Here is a 19,260-nt window from a genome sequence, read left to right as displayed (position 1 = left end):
TGCTTCACCAACTCTCTGTTGCTTTTAAAAATATGATCTTTGTAATTCACCTTTTTCTAGTTGACAGTGAGATCCTTGGCTCACCTAGTTCTACCACATCCTATGCAGAAATTTACATTTATTGTGAAACCTGCAGAGTATTCACTGAACCATAGTTCATTTAGGCAGTCACTTAATGATGGGTATTTTTTCATATATTGCTATTATACATAATGTAGCAACAAATGTCATTTATGTGTGTGCAAGTATATTTGTAAATGATCAGTTTCAAAGTGTAAATGGGTTTGTAATTTGGGGTGATACAGAAAAATTTCTGAGTGTTATAAAGGGTCACTTTGGCTACTTTGTTAAAAACAGGGACATATGAGTAAAAGAAGGAAAATAATATAAAGATTATTGTAATAATTCAAGTTTAAGATCTTGGTACCTTGGACCATGGTGATAGCAGTGGAAGTTTGAGACTGGATATATTTTTAAAGTGGAAGCAACAAAATGTATGTGAAAGAATGAAAATGCTCAAAAATGGTTCCAAGAAGTTTGGCTTGAGAAACTAGAAAGTAGATTGCCATTAAATGATAGGGGTAAGAAGAACCCATTGGAAGGAAAGTTCAGCTTTAGAAGAGGTAGAAGTTTGGGTGGAGAGGTTGAGTTCAGTAGTTGGGTAAATGAATTTAGAGTTTGGGAAAGAGGTCCAGTTATGCATAGGGTTAATCTCCTTGGCCTGTCTTCTATAGCCGTCATTTCCCTTGCAATTTTTTTCATGTGTATTTCTATTTTTCATTTTTCACATTTCTGTCTATACTCTCTTTTCTTTACACTTTCTTTGTCTTCTTTTTCTTTCTTTTTTTTTTCTTGTGGGATGTATAGTCTCCCTTGTACTTCATATAATTGTTGTTGCTTGTTCAGAAATGCCCTTTTCCTCTCCTGAGTTCCTTTATTTCCTTATTTTCCTCTTTTGCCTGGCTTTTTCCCCCCATGGTATCTTATAAGTCTGCTTTGTTTATTTTCTTTGCAACTGCAATTGTTACATTAATTTTTTTATTCACTACAATAATTTTGCATTTCAGTGTTTATGTACTCATTAGCAAAATATTTTCAGTGAGTTTATCAGGAAATTCTCTTTTTTAAAAAAACATTTTTTTAATAATGCTCAACTTTTCCCATTTGTTTAACCATATTTTAAAGAGTTGAATTGTCTTTGACCAGGCATCAGCAAAAGGTTTTGGTTGGAAGTAGCTGCTTTCCAGGTGTCTCAGGTTAAGTTTTCTGTCCTCTGTTGCTGCCGTGAAAATATAGTGCCCCTGTGCACACACGATCTATGTATGGCTCCTGTGCCCTTCAGGATCTCATCTTCCAGACGAACTCTCGCTGCCTTTCTTCAACAGCTGCTGCTACTAAGAGACACAACTCTTGCCTTCATGGTGTCTCTTCAGTTGTAGAAAATGATGCATTCTGGAACTCTGTAAATAGTTTCTGTGTGATCTTTTGCTACCTCCCTCAATATCCCTGGTCTGCTTATTTAAGCCCATCTCAGAGTGGCTCCAACTCTGTGTTTTGCCTTCTTATATCTCAGAGAGTGTATTTCTGAGCTTTCTGAACTTTCTGTGTTGAACCCCTGCCTATTCCTCATTTCCCCCCACTATATTGTTAGAGCTTCCACTGCTAGTCCTGCTGGTTTCAGGTGCCGTGGGCCACATTTCTGTAGCTTGTAGATTTTCTCCTTATTGTTTAGCTTAGTCTGTTGCTTATAGATGTATTTGTTCCATTCTCCATCTGACTTGGTGTGATTTCCAGGAAAGGAGGGGAAAAATTCTGAAAGAAGTAGCCATGATGTCATTATCAAAATTGGAAGTTCATCTTCTTCTTTTGAAAAATAGTTATTTTTTCAAATAGATTTGTATTCTAAAGGCATGAACATGTCTGGCTTCCTAACACCATGGATGGCTTTGGCCCCACTCTCTGCTTTATGTCAGTGTTATGCTCCTTCCACAGCACACACTCCTGGTTGGGTTGAGGTCGTGAGAGTGTGTTTTTTTAAACTTATTATTCTTTTATATTTTTCTTTAATCCTGTTGTATTTTTTAAAGTAACTTTTTCAAAAATAATTTTTAATTTTGTATTTCATCATCCTATTATGTCTAGGTTGCATTTTATGCATTTTATAATCATAAAATAATTTTAATTATTTTATATCTGAAATAATTTTTAGATATCCTGGCATATTCATTTTCTGTGTGGTAGTGGAATACATGAGAGAAATGGGAGTCTGGCCCAAGAGTAAATATTAACATATTTCATTTGTTAAATAAAAATATTTTAGCATGAAAGTACACAGTCAATGATTCCATAAACTGAAAGAAAATATTTGCAAGCTACATGTATAACAAAGGACTAGTATCTAGAATATATAAAGAACCTCAACACTCAAGATTAAAGAAAAAAACAATCTAATTTAAAAATGGGAAAATATTATGAACAGACAACTTGCTGAAGAGGATACACAGATGGCAAGTGAACATATGAAAAAATGTTCAACATCATTCACAATTAGGGATATGCAAATTAAAACCACAATGAGATATCACTGCACACCTATCAGAATGGCTAAATTAAAAAAATGACATCACCCAAATGCTAGTAAGGATACAGAGAAACTGGATCATTCATATGTTGCTGGTGGAAATATAAAATGTGAAATGGTAAAATTGCTGATGAAAATGCTGGTCCCTATGACCCAGCAATTGCTCTTCTGGGCACTTATCTTAGAGAAATGAAAACTTATGTTTACACAAAACCCTGCACATGAATGTTTATTGCAACTTTATTTGTAATGGCCTGAAACTGAAAAGAACACAGATGGCCTTCAGCAGTGTTTAGACAAACCCTGGTACATTCATAGCATGGAATACTACTCAAAATGTAAAGGAATGAACTATCGATACACATAGCAAGATACACATTACAATCTGGATGGATCTCAAGTGAATTATGCCATGTGAAGAACAGCCAATTCCAAAGTTTCCATACTATTTGATTCTATTTTTATAACATTATTAAAATTCAATACTCTAGAAATACAGAACAGATTAGTAGTTGCCAAGGGTTAAGGAGGAGGTGGGCATGGGAGGGAAATGGATGTGGCTGAAAAAGGGACATATGCAATATGGTGATGGAAATATTACCTGACTTTATCAATGTCGATAGCTGGGTTGATACTGTACTACAGCTTTGCACGGTGTTAACACAAGGGGGAGCAGAGTAATGGGTATATGGGATCTCTGGATTATTTCTTATACCTGCATGTTAGTCTACATGATCTCAAATTAAACAGTTAAAATACCAGCATTTCATCTGCACCATGCTGCCTATGCTTGCCTTTACTTCACAACACTCACAGTGCTGACATTGCACAAAAATGAGAACAAAAGGAAAGCAAGTAAGACAAAAAATCATTGTTACAGAATTTATAACACTGAACATGATCATTCCCACTATTCAGTCATTTTGTAATAAGTTACTTTAAATGCCACTTGTCAACAGTTATCTCAGTCATTCAGTGTCTTTGAATTTGGCTGTTCTACCCTGTGGCCTGGGTGCCAATACATGTTACAAAAGGACACTTTCCTAAGGGAACTTGAAGAACTCTCAAAAGTTTAACAAACAATGAAAATCAGTCATCTCCTAAGCATTGACTAGCAAGCAGTCACAGAGAGGGACTGCTGGAAAGCCATGTAGATGCCTGCCTGAGTCACTAGTGGAAGAGCATGGGACTTCATTCTTTGCTGGCTCTGTGAGTGCTGAGCCCAACAGTGTGTCACAGGAGTGGTCACATGTTGTTGCCTGGCAGGGAGAGAAATGACTGTGATATTGAAGTAGTGAGGAGCGTGAGTGGTATTTAGAGACGTTTACAATGACTTTAATGGGATGGAAAAGTAAGGGTGGTGGTTCTAAGAATGTATACTCGTATGCTGGATGAAATTGGTAAAGTCACTGTGGCCACAAGGGAATGAAAATGAGGCATGGAAGGAAACCGTTTATTATACCCGCAGTTCTGGGAGCAGGTCACTGCATGTCATGCAGGGCCACGGGAGAAAGCACCAGGGTCCCTCAGGAAGCAGAAGATCCTGAAGCTCCTGCAAGAGAAAAGCCTAGGCCAGACCCTTTACTGGGACTTCCTCAGGAAAGGCAGGGCAGGGCAGGGCAAACAATTTAGGATTGGCTATTTTAAAATAATTCCTGTGGGCTATAGGGCTTGTCTGTAGTTGCCTGGTACCTGACCCTGGGATGACTTAGCCAGGGAATTACTGGCCTGGTATTTGAGAATTAGATGAGGTGGTAGTTGGAGGGTAGATTGGTTGGTTTGTATGTGAAAGGTGTGCACCTCTCTGGCTGAGCCCTTTGGGAATTGGCTAGCCCGGGAGGGCAGCCTCTCCCTGTACTGAGGTTACCGATGCCAGAGCGTCAACAGTGAGAAAAATATAGATCATATACAATTGGGTCTGTGATGACTGATGCCAGATAGAAACAGGATCTAACAAAGTATAGCTGGAACAGTGAGTTCGTTTAGTGATAGACAGTGGATAAGATTATGGTTAGTTGACTACATCCACAATCGAGGAAAAGAGTAAATCGCCATTAGAGGTCAATGAAAATGATGTATTTTCCCAACAATATCGTTGTGGACTTCCTGGAATCAAACCCCTCACCAGAGTGTGTTTGTAGGCTACTAGGAGAGATCTGATAGAGAGGGCCAGCCGATGATGTAGGAGAGAGGAAGCAGAAATGGAGAACAAACAGAAAGTAAGAGAGCACAGAGTCTGTAACCCAAGTAAAGGAGTGTTGGCATTTCCCAGGGGCAGGACCTTCCGCCTGTGTTCACCAGAGGGACGCGTGGAGAATGGGCACCAATGTGTCTCCTTTGAGCGTGTTCTTACTTGACTGCTTTCGTTTTCCCAGTGAGTTACAAAGCAGGAGCACTCTCACAGTGGAGAGGGTTGGGCAGGTTGTACACGTAAAATAGTCATTTTGGAAAGTGAGAAAGTGAACAGTTAGAGAACCTTTTAGGATTGCAGGACATTGTTGAGTGACTATGGATTTATGGTAAAAGCAGTCAGCAGTTTTATATCTCTTTTCTTGAACAAAGTTGAATTATAGGTTGCTTATAAGCTATTGAATCTTGAAAACAATGTTCAAATATCACAGTGTTTAATAAAATTTCTAATAATGATTTCTAATTATTATTTTGTACCCCAAGAAAGGAAGGGGCAAGTAAATAATAACATGATCAGGAGGAAAGTTAAGTATTAGGATAGAATAAATTAGAATTTATATAATTTAGAGTTGGCCAAATCAGTCAAAATTTATGAGCATGTCCTCAGGTGATGATAAAAAAGCTAGAATTAATTACCACATATAACAATAATAATTTTTTCTTGGCTATAACTTCAGCATTGGGGTTCTTGAGAAACACTGTCTTAAACCTAACCCATGGCCCAGTAACTTATTTATCAGGAGTACTTACTAATATGATTTGTATTTATGTGCTTTTCTTCCCAGTATGGACCGATATTTACAGTTTTTGCTATGGGAACTCGAATGACCTTTGTTACTGAAGAAGAGGGCATTAATGTGTTCCTAAAATCCAAAGAAGTAGATTTTGAACTTGCGGTGCAAACTCCGGTCTATCGTACAGGTAAAGAATTTTTTCATATAGTTCATTTGAAACACAACATTGAAATCTAATAGTAGTTTTAGGTAACAGTTACATTCTTACCCCTTTATCAAGAATGATGAGGCCCCATTAGTTTACTCTTTAGAATCGGGATAGAAGGAGAAAAGTTTATGATGAGTTTGGTCATTGAAAAGCAAATTATTGGCAGCTTTAATACAGTTAGGTCTTACTTAGACAAGTGAAAGAGATGAGGTTACCTCCCTGATATTTTCTTTGGAAAATATTTGGAATCTGTATCCTGTTACAGCTCCCACGATGTGGCTAACTCTTCTGCTACTGTGTATGTAATGTTCTTCAGGCTGTAGCTCTTGGCTTGATCACATTTTGCTGCTCTGCTCCCTGAAAGTAGAATTCCAAGGCTTAGTAAGCCCTGTAGTAATGGCATTTCCTGACATATTCCATAGGGCTGTTAAGGTAAGTGGTGTCCTTTCACCAACTCTTTATCCTCAGGGACTGCTGGACTGTACTGGTCAGCATGCTCCCTGGGTGACTCTACCTGTGTTTCTTCCCTGGTCACAAACATGCATGTTGAGGCCGTTTGTCCTCCCAAGAATACAGGGCTGGTTCATTTTGTGTTTGGTTCTTTTCTGTTTTCACCATGTCTGTGCTTGCTTCTACTGTCAAGGGTTTTTCCCCCCTCTTTGTTTCCCTTTTTGCTTCTTTCTTAGGTTCCTTTTCATGTGGCTTCTCTCTCTCTCTCTCTCCCCCATCTCCCTTGCCATTAAGGGAAAAGAAAGTTTGTTTCAAAAGCTCTCAGTGATCAATAGAATGATTATTTCCTCTTTTTTTATGAAAATCACATGTGGGTTACATTTTATGACTATTTAGTACTTCTTGCTCTTTGGACTATGGAATTCCAGATCAAAGAATATAAATATTTTGAAATCTCTTGATCTGTAAATCCTTTGGAAATATATGCCAACTTTCTCTCCTGTCAGGTATATGGAAGTGATCAAGATTTTTATACCTGCCCCTCACGGGGGCTTTCATGTTTAAATATTTCTATTTAACAAATGAAATATGTTAACATTTACTTTTGAACCAGCTTCCCATTCCTTCCATGTGTTTCTCTACCACAGAGATGAATGCTCCAGAGTATCTAAAAATTACTTTTTAAAGATGTTATTTATTTATCTTTAGCGAGCAGAAGGGAGAAAGAGAGGGAGAGAAACATCAATGTGTGGTTGTCTCTTGTGCACACCCTACTGGGGACCTGGCCTGCAACCCAGGCATGTGCCCTGACTGGGAGTCGAACCAGTGACCCTTTGGTTCTCAGGCTGGCACTCAATCCACTGAGCCGCTCCAGCCAGGGCTAAAAATTATTTTTAATTGACCTACATAAATTGTAATCTATACATAATAGGATGATGAAATACAAAACTAAAAATTAGTTTTTGAAAAGTTACTTTGAAGAAAATAAAATAAGATTAAATAAACATATAAAGAAATAGTGAGTTAAAAAACTCACTCATACTCTCACTACCTCAATTCAACTGCAAGTGTGTATTGTAGAAGAAGCATGAATGCTAATATAAAGGAAATAGTGGGGCCAAAGGAATTAATGGGGTTAGGAAGGGACTCCTGGTGGAAGTAATATTCAAGAAGATGCTTGAAAGAAGAATAGAAATTAGCAGAAGAAACTTAGGCTTTGGGAGTGAGGGTGGGGGTGAGGTTGGTCAAGTAGAAAATGTTCTGAACAGACAGGAAAGCTCATGAAAATGCTGGAATATATAAAAGGATGTGTGTTTTCAATATACCTGAAATACAGATTTGGAGGGGGAAGGGACTAGAAATAACACCAGAGAGCCAGAAAGTTGGTAGAAAGCTAATGAAACATTTTAGCATGAAAATAAAATCACTAGAACTGTGGTTTCCAGATGCCCTCTTAATCACCCACTAACAGATTATCCCTTAAACTAAATTATTCTGCACACTTTTACTGTCTCACAATATAAGCTGAATCTTTACCTGGTTTTATTTGCAGGGGGTTACTTTATGTATTCGTTGAACTTGGGCTGTATTCAATACTGATGGAATTATAGTAGAGTTATATTGACTGTTTTAAGGAGTTGTTGCTTCTTTTAAAAATAGTTTTCTTGTTTATAGCATCAATTCCAAAGAATATCTTTTTAGCACTGCATGAAAAACTTTATGTCCTGATGAAAGGGAAAATAGGGATTTTCAATCTATGTCAATTCACTGAACAACTAACAGAAGAATTACATGAACAGCTCAAGAACCTAGGCACTCATGGTTCAAGGGACCTGAACATCTTAGTAAGGTAAGATGAATTTGTATTATTTCATCTTGTTCTTTGGAATAAAACAATTTGAAGCCCATACATCGGACTTAAGAAGTTATCTGGTGGATTAATGAAGTCCAGCTGACTAGACAATTAAGAAATTATGTTAATACTTTAAATTGTAATTAATGGCCAAGTTTTCAGTTTAGCACTCCAATTTTATGGTGAGCAAAGAAGCCAACACATTTTAATACACTGACAGAAATTTCTTGTTAGTCATTCCATACAATTGTGTGTGCTCTGTGGGTTTACCTCCTAGAATTGCCATGCATCCATCAGAATTTTGATAAAAAGTTCAGTGCAGTTTGTGATTATTGCAACAAGTGGACATTGAGAGGACAAGGGAGAGGACAGAGTCATCAAGTAGATGACGAGGGTCCAGAAGATGTTTGCAAGACATGAAAAGCTGACTGAGGCAAAGTCAATGTGGGCCTCACTCAGACTGGCAGAGGGGAGGTGCTGAAAGGCCAGGGAGTTAGGAAGGGGCAGTGGGTAGCCAGGCAGCACGCCAGCTATGTTTTGAAGCTTTCTGGCAAAGGTAAGGTCTGGGCATGGGAACCATCACAGAAATTCCCTACCTGCATATGGAGGTGTGAGGAATTGAAGCTGCCTTAGGTAGTTCTCCATGTCAGTGGGATTCTGGGGTGCTGAATGCAGGATTGAACAGTTTAGACTCATAAAACAGAACAACATTTAATGTTTTGTTAGCAGTTTAGAAAGAGAAAAAGAAGCAACAAAGACAACCAACCAACTAAACTTTTGGCTTGCCTGGTATCTACAACGAAACAGCAAATTCTCAGATATCTTTGCAACTTTAGAGAAAGTAAATAAAATTGAAATAAATAGTACTTAGTGTTACCAAGCTAGCACATATTAGCAACCATTGATATTCTTTTACCCAAGTATGCCACAGTAATCATTTTATTCACTTATGGTAAAACTTCATGATATATACTATATTTCAATATGCAATAGTTCCCATTTGCAGGATCCTGTGAGACATTAGACAATTTGGTGAGTAATATTACCTTTGATCCTTTGGTTATTTTTTACTGCTATATAAGGGCATGGGCTGTATCTTAGTTATTATTTGCTAAATAAATGCTTGTTGAAATTGCATTGAACCAATTTACTTTCGTGCATCTCACGTTTGTCAGGATCTGAGAATGCTTGCTTAGAAAGCATTTTAAATTTTCAGATAAATAAGACTACAATTTCAGTCATCCCTAAGTCATCTTGACAACTATAGGCAAACATTAAAATCTGTTAAAGGTGACTTTCTCTCCCCACCCAAGAAACATCTGTCATGTACTATGTCTACTCCCTATCTGTAGCTATTAAATAATTCCCTCTTTTGTATCCTGATTATTTTCTTCTCCTTTGGTCATTGGGTCTGACATTTTATGTTTCTCTATTTATAGGCATCTCCTTTATCCAGTCAGTGTGAATATCCTCTTTAAAAAAGGTTTGTTTCCCACAAACAAGAGGCAAATCATGGAGTTCCATCAGCATTTTCAAGTTTATGATGAAGGCTTTGAGCATGGGTCCCAGATGCCAGAATGTTTTCTAAGGTAGAAGTTGTTTCCTATAATTAATTCATTGACCAAACTCCTCCTAGCAATTCATAGGTCTCTCATTTCTCTGATATAACAGCAGTTTAAGTGGAAGAGAGAGAACTACATCCTATGACCAGTGTGTTTTTGAAGGAGGAACAGAAGACATACCCATGCTTTCTTTTTTTTTGTTTTAAAAATTTCAGGAGCAAAAACAAGAGAGAGAGAGAATATGAACACGAATATTAGAATGAAATGAAGAACTTATTTTGAGGCCTTTTATCTTACTTGCAGCTTTTATCTTACTTACTTATTTACTTACTTAGCTGTCGGTCATTGCTACAGCATTGGCCTTTGTTAAATTGTCAAGTGTAGCTAGCCTCAGAACCAGACATTGTTGCCCTTCTTCTCTCTGAGGCAAAAGTAGGTGCGGTCAAGTGCATTTCTCTTGGTGGGACCAGATAAATGTTTATAAAAGGGCTTGAATGCAAAGTAACCCATAGTTTTTTTGTTTTTTGGCAGTTGGTATGCAATGATTAGTGGTCAGAAAAGCTTAAAAACATTATAGCTAGTTTGCTATGCCTGGCTTAGTCTGGCGTTGGGTCCCTGGGCCAGTTTTCAGTGACAACACCCAGAGTAAAAGTAGACCAAGCAGATTCTGGGTCCTATTTTTCCTTCTTGGATGTCAGTCAAACAGGAACTCAAACATCTGTTGGTAAAAGGCACTAAAATAGCCCCCTCTCAGTTTTCTTGTGGAATAATAAGTCTGAGGGCAGCCCTTTCATGAAATTCTGGCTGAAGATGAAAAGTTTGGAGAAATAATTCTAATTCCATAGCCATCTCCCACTTCACTCTGTGACTTGTTACTCCTGAAGTGCTTTCAAATTAATTTTTACACATACTGTTTTTTTCTCACCTAGAAACTGGTCAAAATCCAAAAGGTGGCTTCTAGCATTTTTTGAGAAAAACATTCCAGATATAAAAATATACAAATCTGAAAAAGATAATTCCACGGTAAGTATACCTTTTTTTTTCTAAAATACATGAGTTGAGGACATTATCTAACTATGATTGTTAAATATATATATTTTCGCTACCATTCAGGAGATTAGATACCATTTTTGTGCCAAGCATTGTTGTTAGACATATTTACGTACATTATTTTATTTTTACAGACTTGCATTAGCAAGGTAGGTATTAATTCTGTTCTACAGAAAAAACACCTGAGCCTACAGTCCACTGAACAAAACAGAATTCTAAGGTTCTTTATTTATTCACATATTATACAGTTGTCTGTGTCAACGGTAACAGGTAGGAGTTACTTTTGGCAAAGCAAGCAAGGAGAATAAAGCTCTACAAAATGGATTTTGTTCTTTTTTAATTTTAAAAAAAGTTTTTAAAAGATTTTATTTATTTTTATTTTTTTAAAGATTTTATTTATTTTTAGAGAGGGGAGGGAGAAAGAGAAACATCAATCTGTGGTTGCTGGGGGTCATGGCCTGCAACCCAGGCATGTACCCTGACTGGGAATCGAACCTACGACACTTTGGTTCGCAGCCCACACTCAATCCACTGAGCTATGCCAGCCAGGCCTGGATTTCATTCTTTTTTAAAAAAATAATTTTAATTGTTGCTCTATTACAGTTGTCCCCATTTTTCCCCCATTGCTCTCCCCTGCCCTACTCACCCCCCTCTCCCACATCCAATCTTCCTCCCTGACCCCATTGTCCTTGTCCATGAGTCTTTTATACCTGTTCTTTGACTTGACCCTTGCCTTTCTTCCCCTGTTATTCCCCTCCCTCCCTTCTTCTGGTTACTGTCAGTTTGTTCTTTATTTCAATGTCTCTGGGTCTATTTTGCTTGCTTGTTTATTTTGTTGATTAGGCTCCACTTATAGGTGAGATCATATGGTATTTCTCTTTCACCACTTGGTCTGTTTCACTTAGCATAATGATCTCCAGTTCCATCCATGCTGTCACAAAGGGTAGGAGCTCCTTATTTCTTTCTGCTGCATTGTATTCCATTGTGTAAATGTACCAGTTTTTCATGTTTTTTTTTAATTTTTCTTATTTTTTATCTTTAGAGGGATGGGAAGGGAAGGAGAGAGAGAAATATCAATGTGTGGTTGCCTCTTGTGTGCCTCCTATTGGAGACCTGGCCCACAACCCAGGCATGTGCCTTGACTGGGAATCCAACCAGCGACCCTTTGGTTCACAGGCTGGTGCTCAATCTACTGAGCCACACCAGCCAGGGCCACAGTTTTTTGTTCTTGGTGCCACTAGTTGTTTCTCTCTTCAAATGCAAGGGGGTTGTATGGTATAATTTTAAAGCTAGGCACTAGGAATCAGTGTCTTAATTGTCCTAGATCTGTGGTTCTTTAAGTGTGGTCCCAGACCAGTGGTACCACCATCATCTGGAAACCATGCAGTCAGAAACTGGAGTGGAGCCTAGCCATGTGTGGTTTAGTAAGTCTTCCAGGTGGTTCCAATGCTTGCTCATGAATGGTCCTCAGCCCTGGCTGCTCACTAGAATCTCTGAGAGCTGTTGAGAATGACCTGATTCTCCAGACCTATCCTCAGACACTGAGATTAATTTGGTGTGAATGCCTGGGCCCAAATCTGGTCCCCAGCTGTAGGACCTTGGGTATGAAACCGAATCTCTTGGGCTCAGCTTGGTTACCTACCTCAGAGTGGTGGGGATTAAATGAGCTATGTTTGTAAAGCACTTAGGACATAGTAAGGGCTACCTGAAAATTGATCACTGTCATTATCATTAAAAAAAAATAACTTCAGATCTTCTAGTATTTAAAGATCAAATCAAAAAGGTTTTGTTTGTTTTTCATCAGTAGAGCCAGTGTTACCACAAACAACTCTGCTTCACTCTGGAGTGGAAGACAGCTTTAGGAAACAAAGGAAAGCTTGAATGTTCAAGCATCTTCCTTCTGAATCAAGGGAATGGAAAGCTGTACTGGAAGGGCCTGCATTAACAAACTATGTTTCAGCTAATGATTCTGTTTCACAAGCAGACCCAGACAAACATTTTGTTTGCATTGTTTTCCAGGATTTAGGGGTAAAGCCATGTGCATGTAAAAACTACACTCAGATCCAGAATTTATAGACCTAGCAAAAGGGTTTTGAATGCCTCAGCTAAAACTTCTATTTTCTTACTCTGAAGAAACTAGGCTTTTTAAATCATAGCTGCTCGAACTCCCTATATGAATCAAGACAGATTTTGAGCTTTGCTGAAGCTCATCCAGTGTTTAAGACTTTGGGACAGAACTCAGTGTGAACATTCATGGGCAGTTTAACTTCATTTTGGTATGTTTTCTTTCTGTTTCCCTCCAGAAGTTTTCTGTTTTGATACCCACATTTTTTTAAAATGTGGGCTAAGAATTAATAAAAGATTCTGCTGTATTCTGCATAAGTAGATTTCAGTGGCCTACTTAAGCCAAAGACTGAAAGAAGTTTTTGTTTTTGTTTTTAATATTATACACCCGTTTGTTACATCATGAATATCAAATGTGGTGATTTCTTCCATGCGAGTCTAGATACATATTAAACAAGTATTCCCATTCACAGAATAGCATATCAAAAGAATGAAATACACCTATAGGATTTTTCAAGAGATATAAACTTTGTGTTGTAACAGTTTCCATTGTAAGTATGATAAAAACCAGCTTTAAATGAAATTTATACTTAAACTATTTTCAGTTCTGCTAATTCATTATTATAAAATACAGTAATCATAAGGCATTGCTAATATTTATGGGTTGCTTACTGTAGGCCAGGCATAGTGTGACACATTTCACAAATTAATTACTCATTTATTTTTCACAACAACTTTTATACCCAGAAAACTGGGGATTACTAAAACCAGAAAGCTGTGGCTTAGAGTGGTTAATCACTTTTAAGCATTACGCGCCTTAGTAAGTAGCAGCAACTGTCTCTCATTACATATATATTTTTGATAGTGATTTAGTAGTTATTTTCTGTGTTGTAGCATCTGGAGCAGAACTCCTGCGTCACGGTACAATGCAGTTCTCTTAGCCCCTCATGCATGAGAGGCACAACTGTGCCTCTAGCGGGGAAGCAGAGGGAGCAGCTGAGTTGTGGGCTCTGGAGTCAGTGCCAGGTTCACAGGGTCTGAATCTCAGCCCTGCCGTCTACCAGAGATATGTCCCTGGCAAAGTCCCCTGGGTTAATTATACTTCAGTTTCCTTAAATGTAAAATGGTGAAGATAATAGTATTTCCTTCCTGGAGCTGAGTGAGGATAGAATGGATTAAATACTCGTAAAGCACCTAAAACAGTACTTGCCTTACCAAGCAGCCACCAGACATTAGCCACTGTTACTTCTATCACCTAAACCTGAGTTATTTAAGATTCTAAGTGCACAGGTAACTTAATGAAGATGTTATAGTGTCTGAATTTCTTCCTCATGATAGGGATCAGGCATAGGCAAATCTGGGGAAACTTTTCAATGAAGAAAATACCTTTATGGTATTTGTGTGATGGCCCTAGAGTAACTATAGCAGGTAAACTTTGATGGGGCCATAATCTGACCTGGCACCATTCAAGTTAAAAGTCAGGTTTCTGCATGGTTTTAGAGAATTACAGTGTTTATGAGGCACTGGCTGGGCTGCTTTCTCTCCCACGGTGTGCAGCCCAAGAATCTGCATGGTGGATGGGGGCAGGGTTTTCTCCTGAATGCTTCAGAGATCTGTGTTCCTTTTCCTAAGAATAGAGGTTTTTTTAATTTTTAAAATAACATTTGTCAAAATGGTAACTCATTTAATTCTCACAACAATCCTATTTTATAGATGAGGAAACTGGGACACAAGGAAGTTAAAGTCACTTGTTCAAGGTTACCCAGTTCTTAAAAAACTAAGCCAAGTTCTAGTTCTACGTGCAAAAATATTGGAAATTGCCATTTCATCCTAACAATGAGTAAAAATCTGAACAGACTAAATAATCAACAACTCTTCTTGGGTGCATAGGAGAGGGAGGATATAGGGCAAACCACTCTCCCTGCAGATACCCGATATTTTGTTGATTTTTGCATCTGTGTTTATGAGAGATTTGGGTCTGTATTTTTCTTATAATGTCTTTGTCTGGTTTTGGTATTAAGGTAATGCCAGCCTCATAGAATGAGTTAGGAAGTACTCCCTTCGTTTCTATCCTCTGAAGGAGATTGTAGAGAATTGGTATAATTTCATTTTTAAATGTTTCATAGAATTTACCAGTGAACCCATTTGGGCTTGGTGCTTTCAGTTTTGGAAAGTTATTAATTATGGATTCAATTTCTTTAATAGCTATGGGCCTAATTAGATCATCTGTTTCTTCTCGTCAGAGTTTTGGCAGATTGTGTCTTTCAAGGAAGCAGTCCATTTCATCTAGATTACCACATTTGTGGGCAAGGAGTTGTTGAAAGTACTCCTTTATTATCTTTTAATTTTCATGGGCTCTATAATGATGTCCCCTCTTTCATTTCTGACATTAGTAATTTGTATTGTTTCTCTTTTTTTTTTCTCTCTCTCTCTGAGCCTGGCTGGAGGCTTGTTGATTTGTTGATCTTTTTAAAGAACAGCTTTTGATTTCATTGACTTTCTCTATTGATTTCCTGTTTTCAGTTTCATTGATTTCTGCTTGATTTTTTCTTTCTTCTGCCTACTTTGGGTTTATTTCTCTAAATGACTTTAGAACTTTCTTCTTTTCTATTATATCCATCAATGGTATAAATTTCCTTCTAAGCAATTCATATAGAGTATTTTCACTGCCCTAAAAATCCTCTGTGCTCTGCCTATTCATTCTTGGCTATAAAACACACCTTAATACATTTGAAAAAATAGAGGTCGTATAATACTTTCAGAACACAGTGTAACTAAACTGGAAATCAGTAACAGAAAGAAAAATACCCAAACATGTGGAGATTAAACAATATACTCCTAAATTACTCATGGGTCAAAGAAGAAATTTTAGGAAAAATTAAAAGTATTTTTGAAGAAATGAAAATGAAAACACAACCTACCAAATTTGGGGATGTAGCAAAAGCAGTGCACATAGCAACTTTGTTCATAATTGTCGAAACTTGGAAGTAACCAAGGTACCTTTCAGTATGTGAATGGTTGTAATGACAGATATATGTCATTACAGCTCTGTCCAAACCCATAGAGTGTACACCACCAAGTGTGACATAAGGCCTCCTTGGTGAAGAACGTAGTACACTGCTGAGTGATGCTGATGATGGGGAAGGCTGTGCCTTGTGTGGGGTAAGGGTGATGGGGAAACTCTGTACCTTCCTCTCAATCTTACTGTGAACCTAAACACAAAGCCTAAAAAAAAACTAAGGCAGATTTTGAAGCAATTATGGTGAGGGAGTTCAGCTCTGGAATCCCTACTCCTAATTAATGTAGGAGGAGTAAGTATGTGAATCCCTTAGCATGCCTCGAACTGCAAACCTGGAAGTGGCAGAAATAATACCTATTGGATTAAAGAAAAATGTGTGGTCTTTTGTTGGGGAACATCAATCTCTGTCACATAGCTGTGGTTTGACAATATTTATTTCTTTTAAACAGACACTAATGCAGGCTTTGCTGGATGTCATAGAGACAGAAACAAATGAGCAAAGTCCAAAATACGGGCTTCTACTACTTTGGGCTTCTTTGTCCAATGCTGTCCCTGTAAGTATATTAGTGAGGTAAGGGTTTCATTTCTGTCTATGCACTTTCAATCTCCCCGCCCTTTTCTTTTTTTTACTTACAAGGAAGAAAAAGACTGCAATGGAGTTGTTTGTGAGATAGAAAAAGAAAATAATATCCAATGCAATCAGATAAGATCACAGAGGAGGCAAAGCAGAGATCTGCAGGGATCCTGTGTCTGAAATGTCACAGGCGAAGGGAGCAGTTTGCATGCTGGAGTCAGTTGTGACAACACATGGAGCACTTTCTCTGCCAGGAAGTGTGCCTAGTGTCAGTGCTGCAGAGATGAGTAAGGCTGGACCCCTACCTTTTATTGGGGAGAGAGTAAGTAATTGAGTAGTTTCAGAGAGAATTGGGCTTGAATCCCAATGTCCCTGTCACAGCTGTAGAATCTCACGAAGGTAATTAAAACTCTGAGCCTCCATTTCCTTATCGGCGAAAAGGGGATAAGGAAACTCCTAGTAAGGTCCTTGAACGTGGGCACTTATTCACAGTGACTCTCATTTCTCTGCAAGGTTGTTGTGAGGATTTGAGATAAGCCCGTCTGATACCTGGTGCACATGAGCCCTTCATCTTCCCCTGTCGCTTCCCCTTCTGTGCCCCATTCTGTTTGCGTGACCTGGCATCTCCATCCTGTAAGGCTTCCACACGAATGCAGCTGGTGACACTGGAACTCATGATACTTCTAAAGAGACTGGAAACTTTGTAACTTTTTTAAAAAGCTGTCATGAACTAGATTAAAGCCTTGAGATTTGTCTGCCACTTCATGTTTGATGCGCACCAGCTTCCTATGTCAGGAGGATTTCACATTAACCTGAGATACACTTACAGTATCTAAGAAATTAAAGGGTGGACTTTTTCATCTATTTGTTTTCTACTTAACAGGAACATTCAAGTTATCTCTAATGATAAACTTGAGCATTTTTTTCATTTTCTTCTAACAAAGAGAAATAAGATGTGTTAGTATTATTTTATATCTCTTTTCTCTTATGCAGGTCAGGGTTGTTAAAGGCTTTCTAAATACTAATATTCTAGTTTCCTTTAACCTGATTTCAGACTTATTGGGTAAAGAGCAGAAATAGAAATTCCAGCCTTTCTGCCCAAATGTATATCAACTACTAAAATATATAAAATAGTTTAATCCTTTCCCCCTTTTTATGTCCCACTAATATTAATCTCCAATCTTTCTTTACATAATTTTCTTGGAAACTAATTAAGCGATAGCAAAATTTAAAAAATAGCAAAATTAAAAAGCAAACATCAAAACAACTCCCAAAGCAGCAACAGAACAGCCACTCCTGTCACAGGATTAATTTTCAAGATCCCATTAAAAAGGCCCCCCAGAAGAAAGGGACACAAAGCCCCATTGATCTGACACAGGGGAAGTCAGTTCTTTGGAATTTGTTCCTGGCACTGGTTTGAAAGGATTTAAATCATTAATTTCAGAAAGGAAGTGTCTGATTAGTCAAAGTTCCATCCCGCTGACTCATTGGCACTTCCAAGAGGCAGCTGGTGGGTGGGCCAGGACCCTGTAGAGGCTTTACGTCAGGTCCAAAGCCAAATCCCAGTGCTGGGTGACAGTGGGCCAATTGTTTAACTTCTCTGAGTCTCAGAGTCCTCATCTATAACATAGGGTTAATGATATCTACCTCAAAGGATGGTGGGGAGGATTATACTGGGAACAAATAGAAAGTGGCTAACAGTCCATGGCACAAAATAGGTGCTCAGTAAAGGTTAGCTTTCTTCTCTTATAAAAGTAAAGCCATGGTTTCAGTCAGTCATTGTTTCCCATGGACCACTCGTAATGAACTTCCCTGGTTTCCAAAACGTGACCACTCCAGGGTAGGAGCAATCACTGCTGTCCCGGTTTCTGCGACCATCCATCACTGCCCAGGATGCTGCTGAAAATCCTGCCAGAAGTGTAGGTGGTGGGGCTGACATTTCTTGGTACCCACATCACACTCGTAGCTTTTTTCCTCTGTGCTCTGCCTCAAGGCCCATGGGACTCAGAGTTCAAGCTTCAGAGAGGCTTGGTGCAGGCTGCTGGGAGGCTCTGTTACCACCTCGGGTGGACTGGGCCCAGAGAGTAACCATGATTTATGAAATTGTTTCTATGTTAACACCACTTCCAAGTTCCCAGAAATTTCTGACTGCCAAATGAACTTTTTAAGAACATTTTTTCATCTAATCTCAAAATTGACATTTTCCCTTTTTTTAAAAGATTCTATTTATTTATTTTTAGAGAGGGAAGGGAAGGAGATAGAGAGAGAGAGAGAGAAACATCAATGTGCAGTTGCTCGGGGCCGTGGCCTGCAACCCAGGCATGTGCCCTGACTGGGAATCGAACCTGCGACGCTTTGGTTTGCAGCCCGTGCTGAATCCACTGCGCTACGCCAGCCAGGGCACATTTTCCCTTTTTTATCTGCTTCCCTGAAGCTCTTTCTAAACACTGTCACTGGTGGCCCTCAGGCCCTGACCCACACCCTCCCACCCTCAGCTCCCACGGCATTTGTCGTCTGTGCCACCCAGTTCCTCTCTACTTGGCTCTTTTTTCATCTCTTACCCCCAACTGGATGCGGAAGTTCTTCGGGCAGGAATTATGTCTTATACAGACTTGTGTTTGCCATGATCAGTCAAAGACTCTCTAATACATTATAGAGACTCCATCAATGTTTGTTAAATCTTTTCTCTGTCAATGAATGAATAAATAATGCTGAAGAACACACTCAATGCACCGTCTACGACATACAGCAAGGCACAGCTTTTCTGTCTCCTCTCTACCTTGGTTCTTGCCTCTCCCAAACAATGGAAGGGCATGGTAGCAGCTTCTTCCGAAGTTCACTGAGACATGTGGCCCTTCCCCTTTTTGCCAGCCTTCACCATGGACTTGACCAATTGGGCCAATGTTAATTGGTACTTTTTGGAGCACTTTTTAAGTCCTTTCCTACATATGGGTGAACAAAGACTTCAAGGTCACT

General features: G+C 38.6%; 1 protein-coding gene across 2 annotated transcripts in view; it reads left to right on the top strand.

Annotated features, from left to right (window-relative positions):
- LOC123821656 (24-hydroxycholesterol 7-alpha-hydroxylase) overlaps nucleotides 1-19,260 on the top strand; it is an 81,497-nt gene that overhangs the window by 2,463 nt on the left and 59,774 nt on the right. Inside the window, exons 2-6 of one of the 2 annotated variants that reach the window (XM_045843270.1) lie at nucleotides 5,557-5,692; nucleotides 7,838-8,012; nucleotides 9,455-9,604; nucleotides 10,507-10,600; nucleotides 16,160-16,264. In XM_045843270.1, coding sequence (XP_045699226.1) covers nucleotides 5,557-5,692; nucleotides 7,838-8,012; nucleotides 9,455-9,604; nucleotides 10,507-10,600; nucleotides 16,160-16,264 — 660 coding nt within the window. Of the gene's footprint in view, nucleotides 1-5,556; nucleotides 5,693-6,057; nucleotides 6,146-7,837; nucleotides 8,013-9,454; nucleotides 9,605-10,506; nucleotides 10,601-16,159; nucleotides 16,265-19,260 lie in introns of those variants that run through there. The other variant, XM_045843272.1, reaches the window with a different exon arrangement.

The sequence above is a fragment of the Phyllostomus hastatus genome, unplaced genomic scaffold (genome assembly GCF_019186645.2).
Source record: "Phyllostomus hastatus isolate PE091 unplaced genomic scaffold, TTU_PhHast_1.1 phas_contig_40, whole genome shotgun sequence".
Lineage (NCBI taxonomy): Eukaryota > Metazoa > Chordata > Mammalia > Chiroptera > Phyllostomidae > Phyllostomus > Phyllostomus hastatus.
Note: the sequence above shows the minus strand (reverse complement) of the source record. Positions and strands in the feature narration are given on the sequence as shown.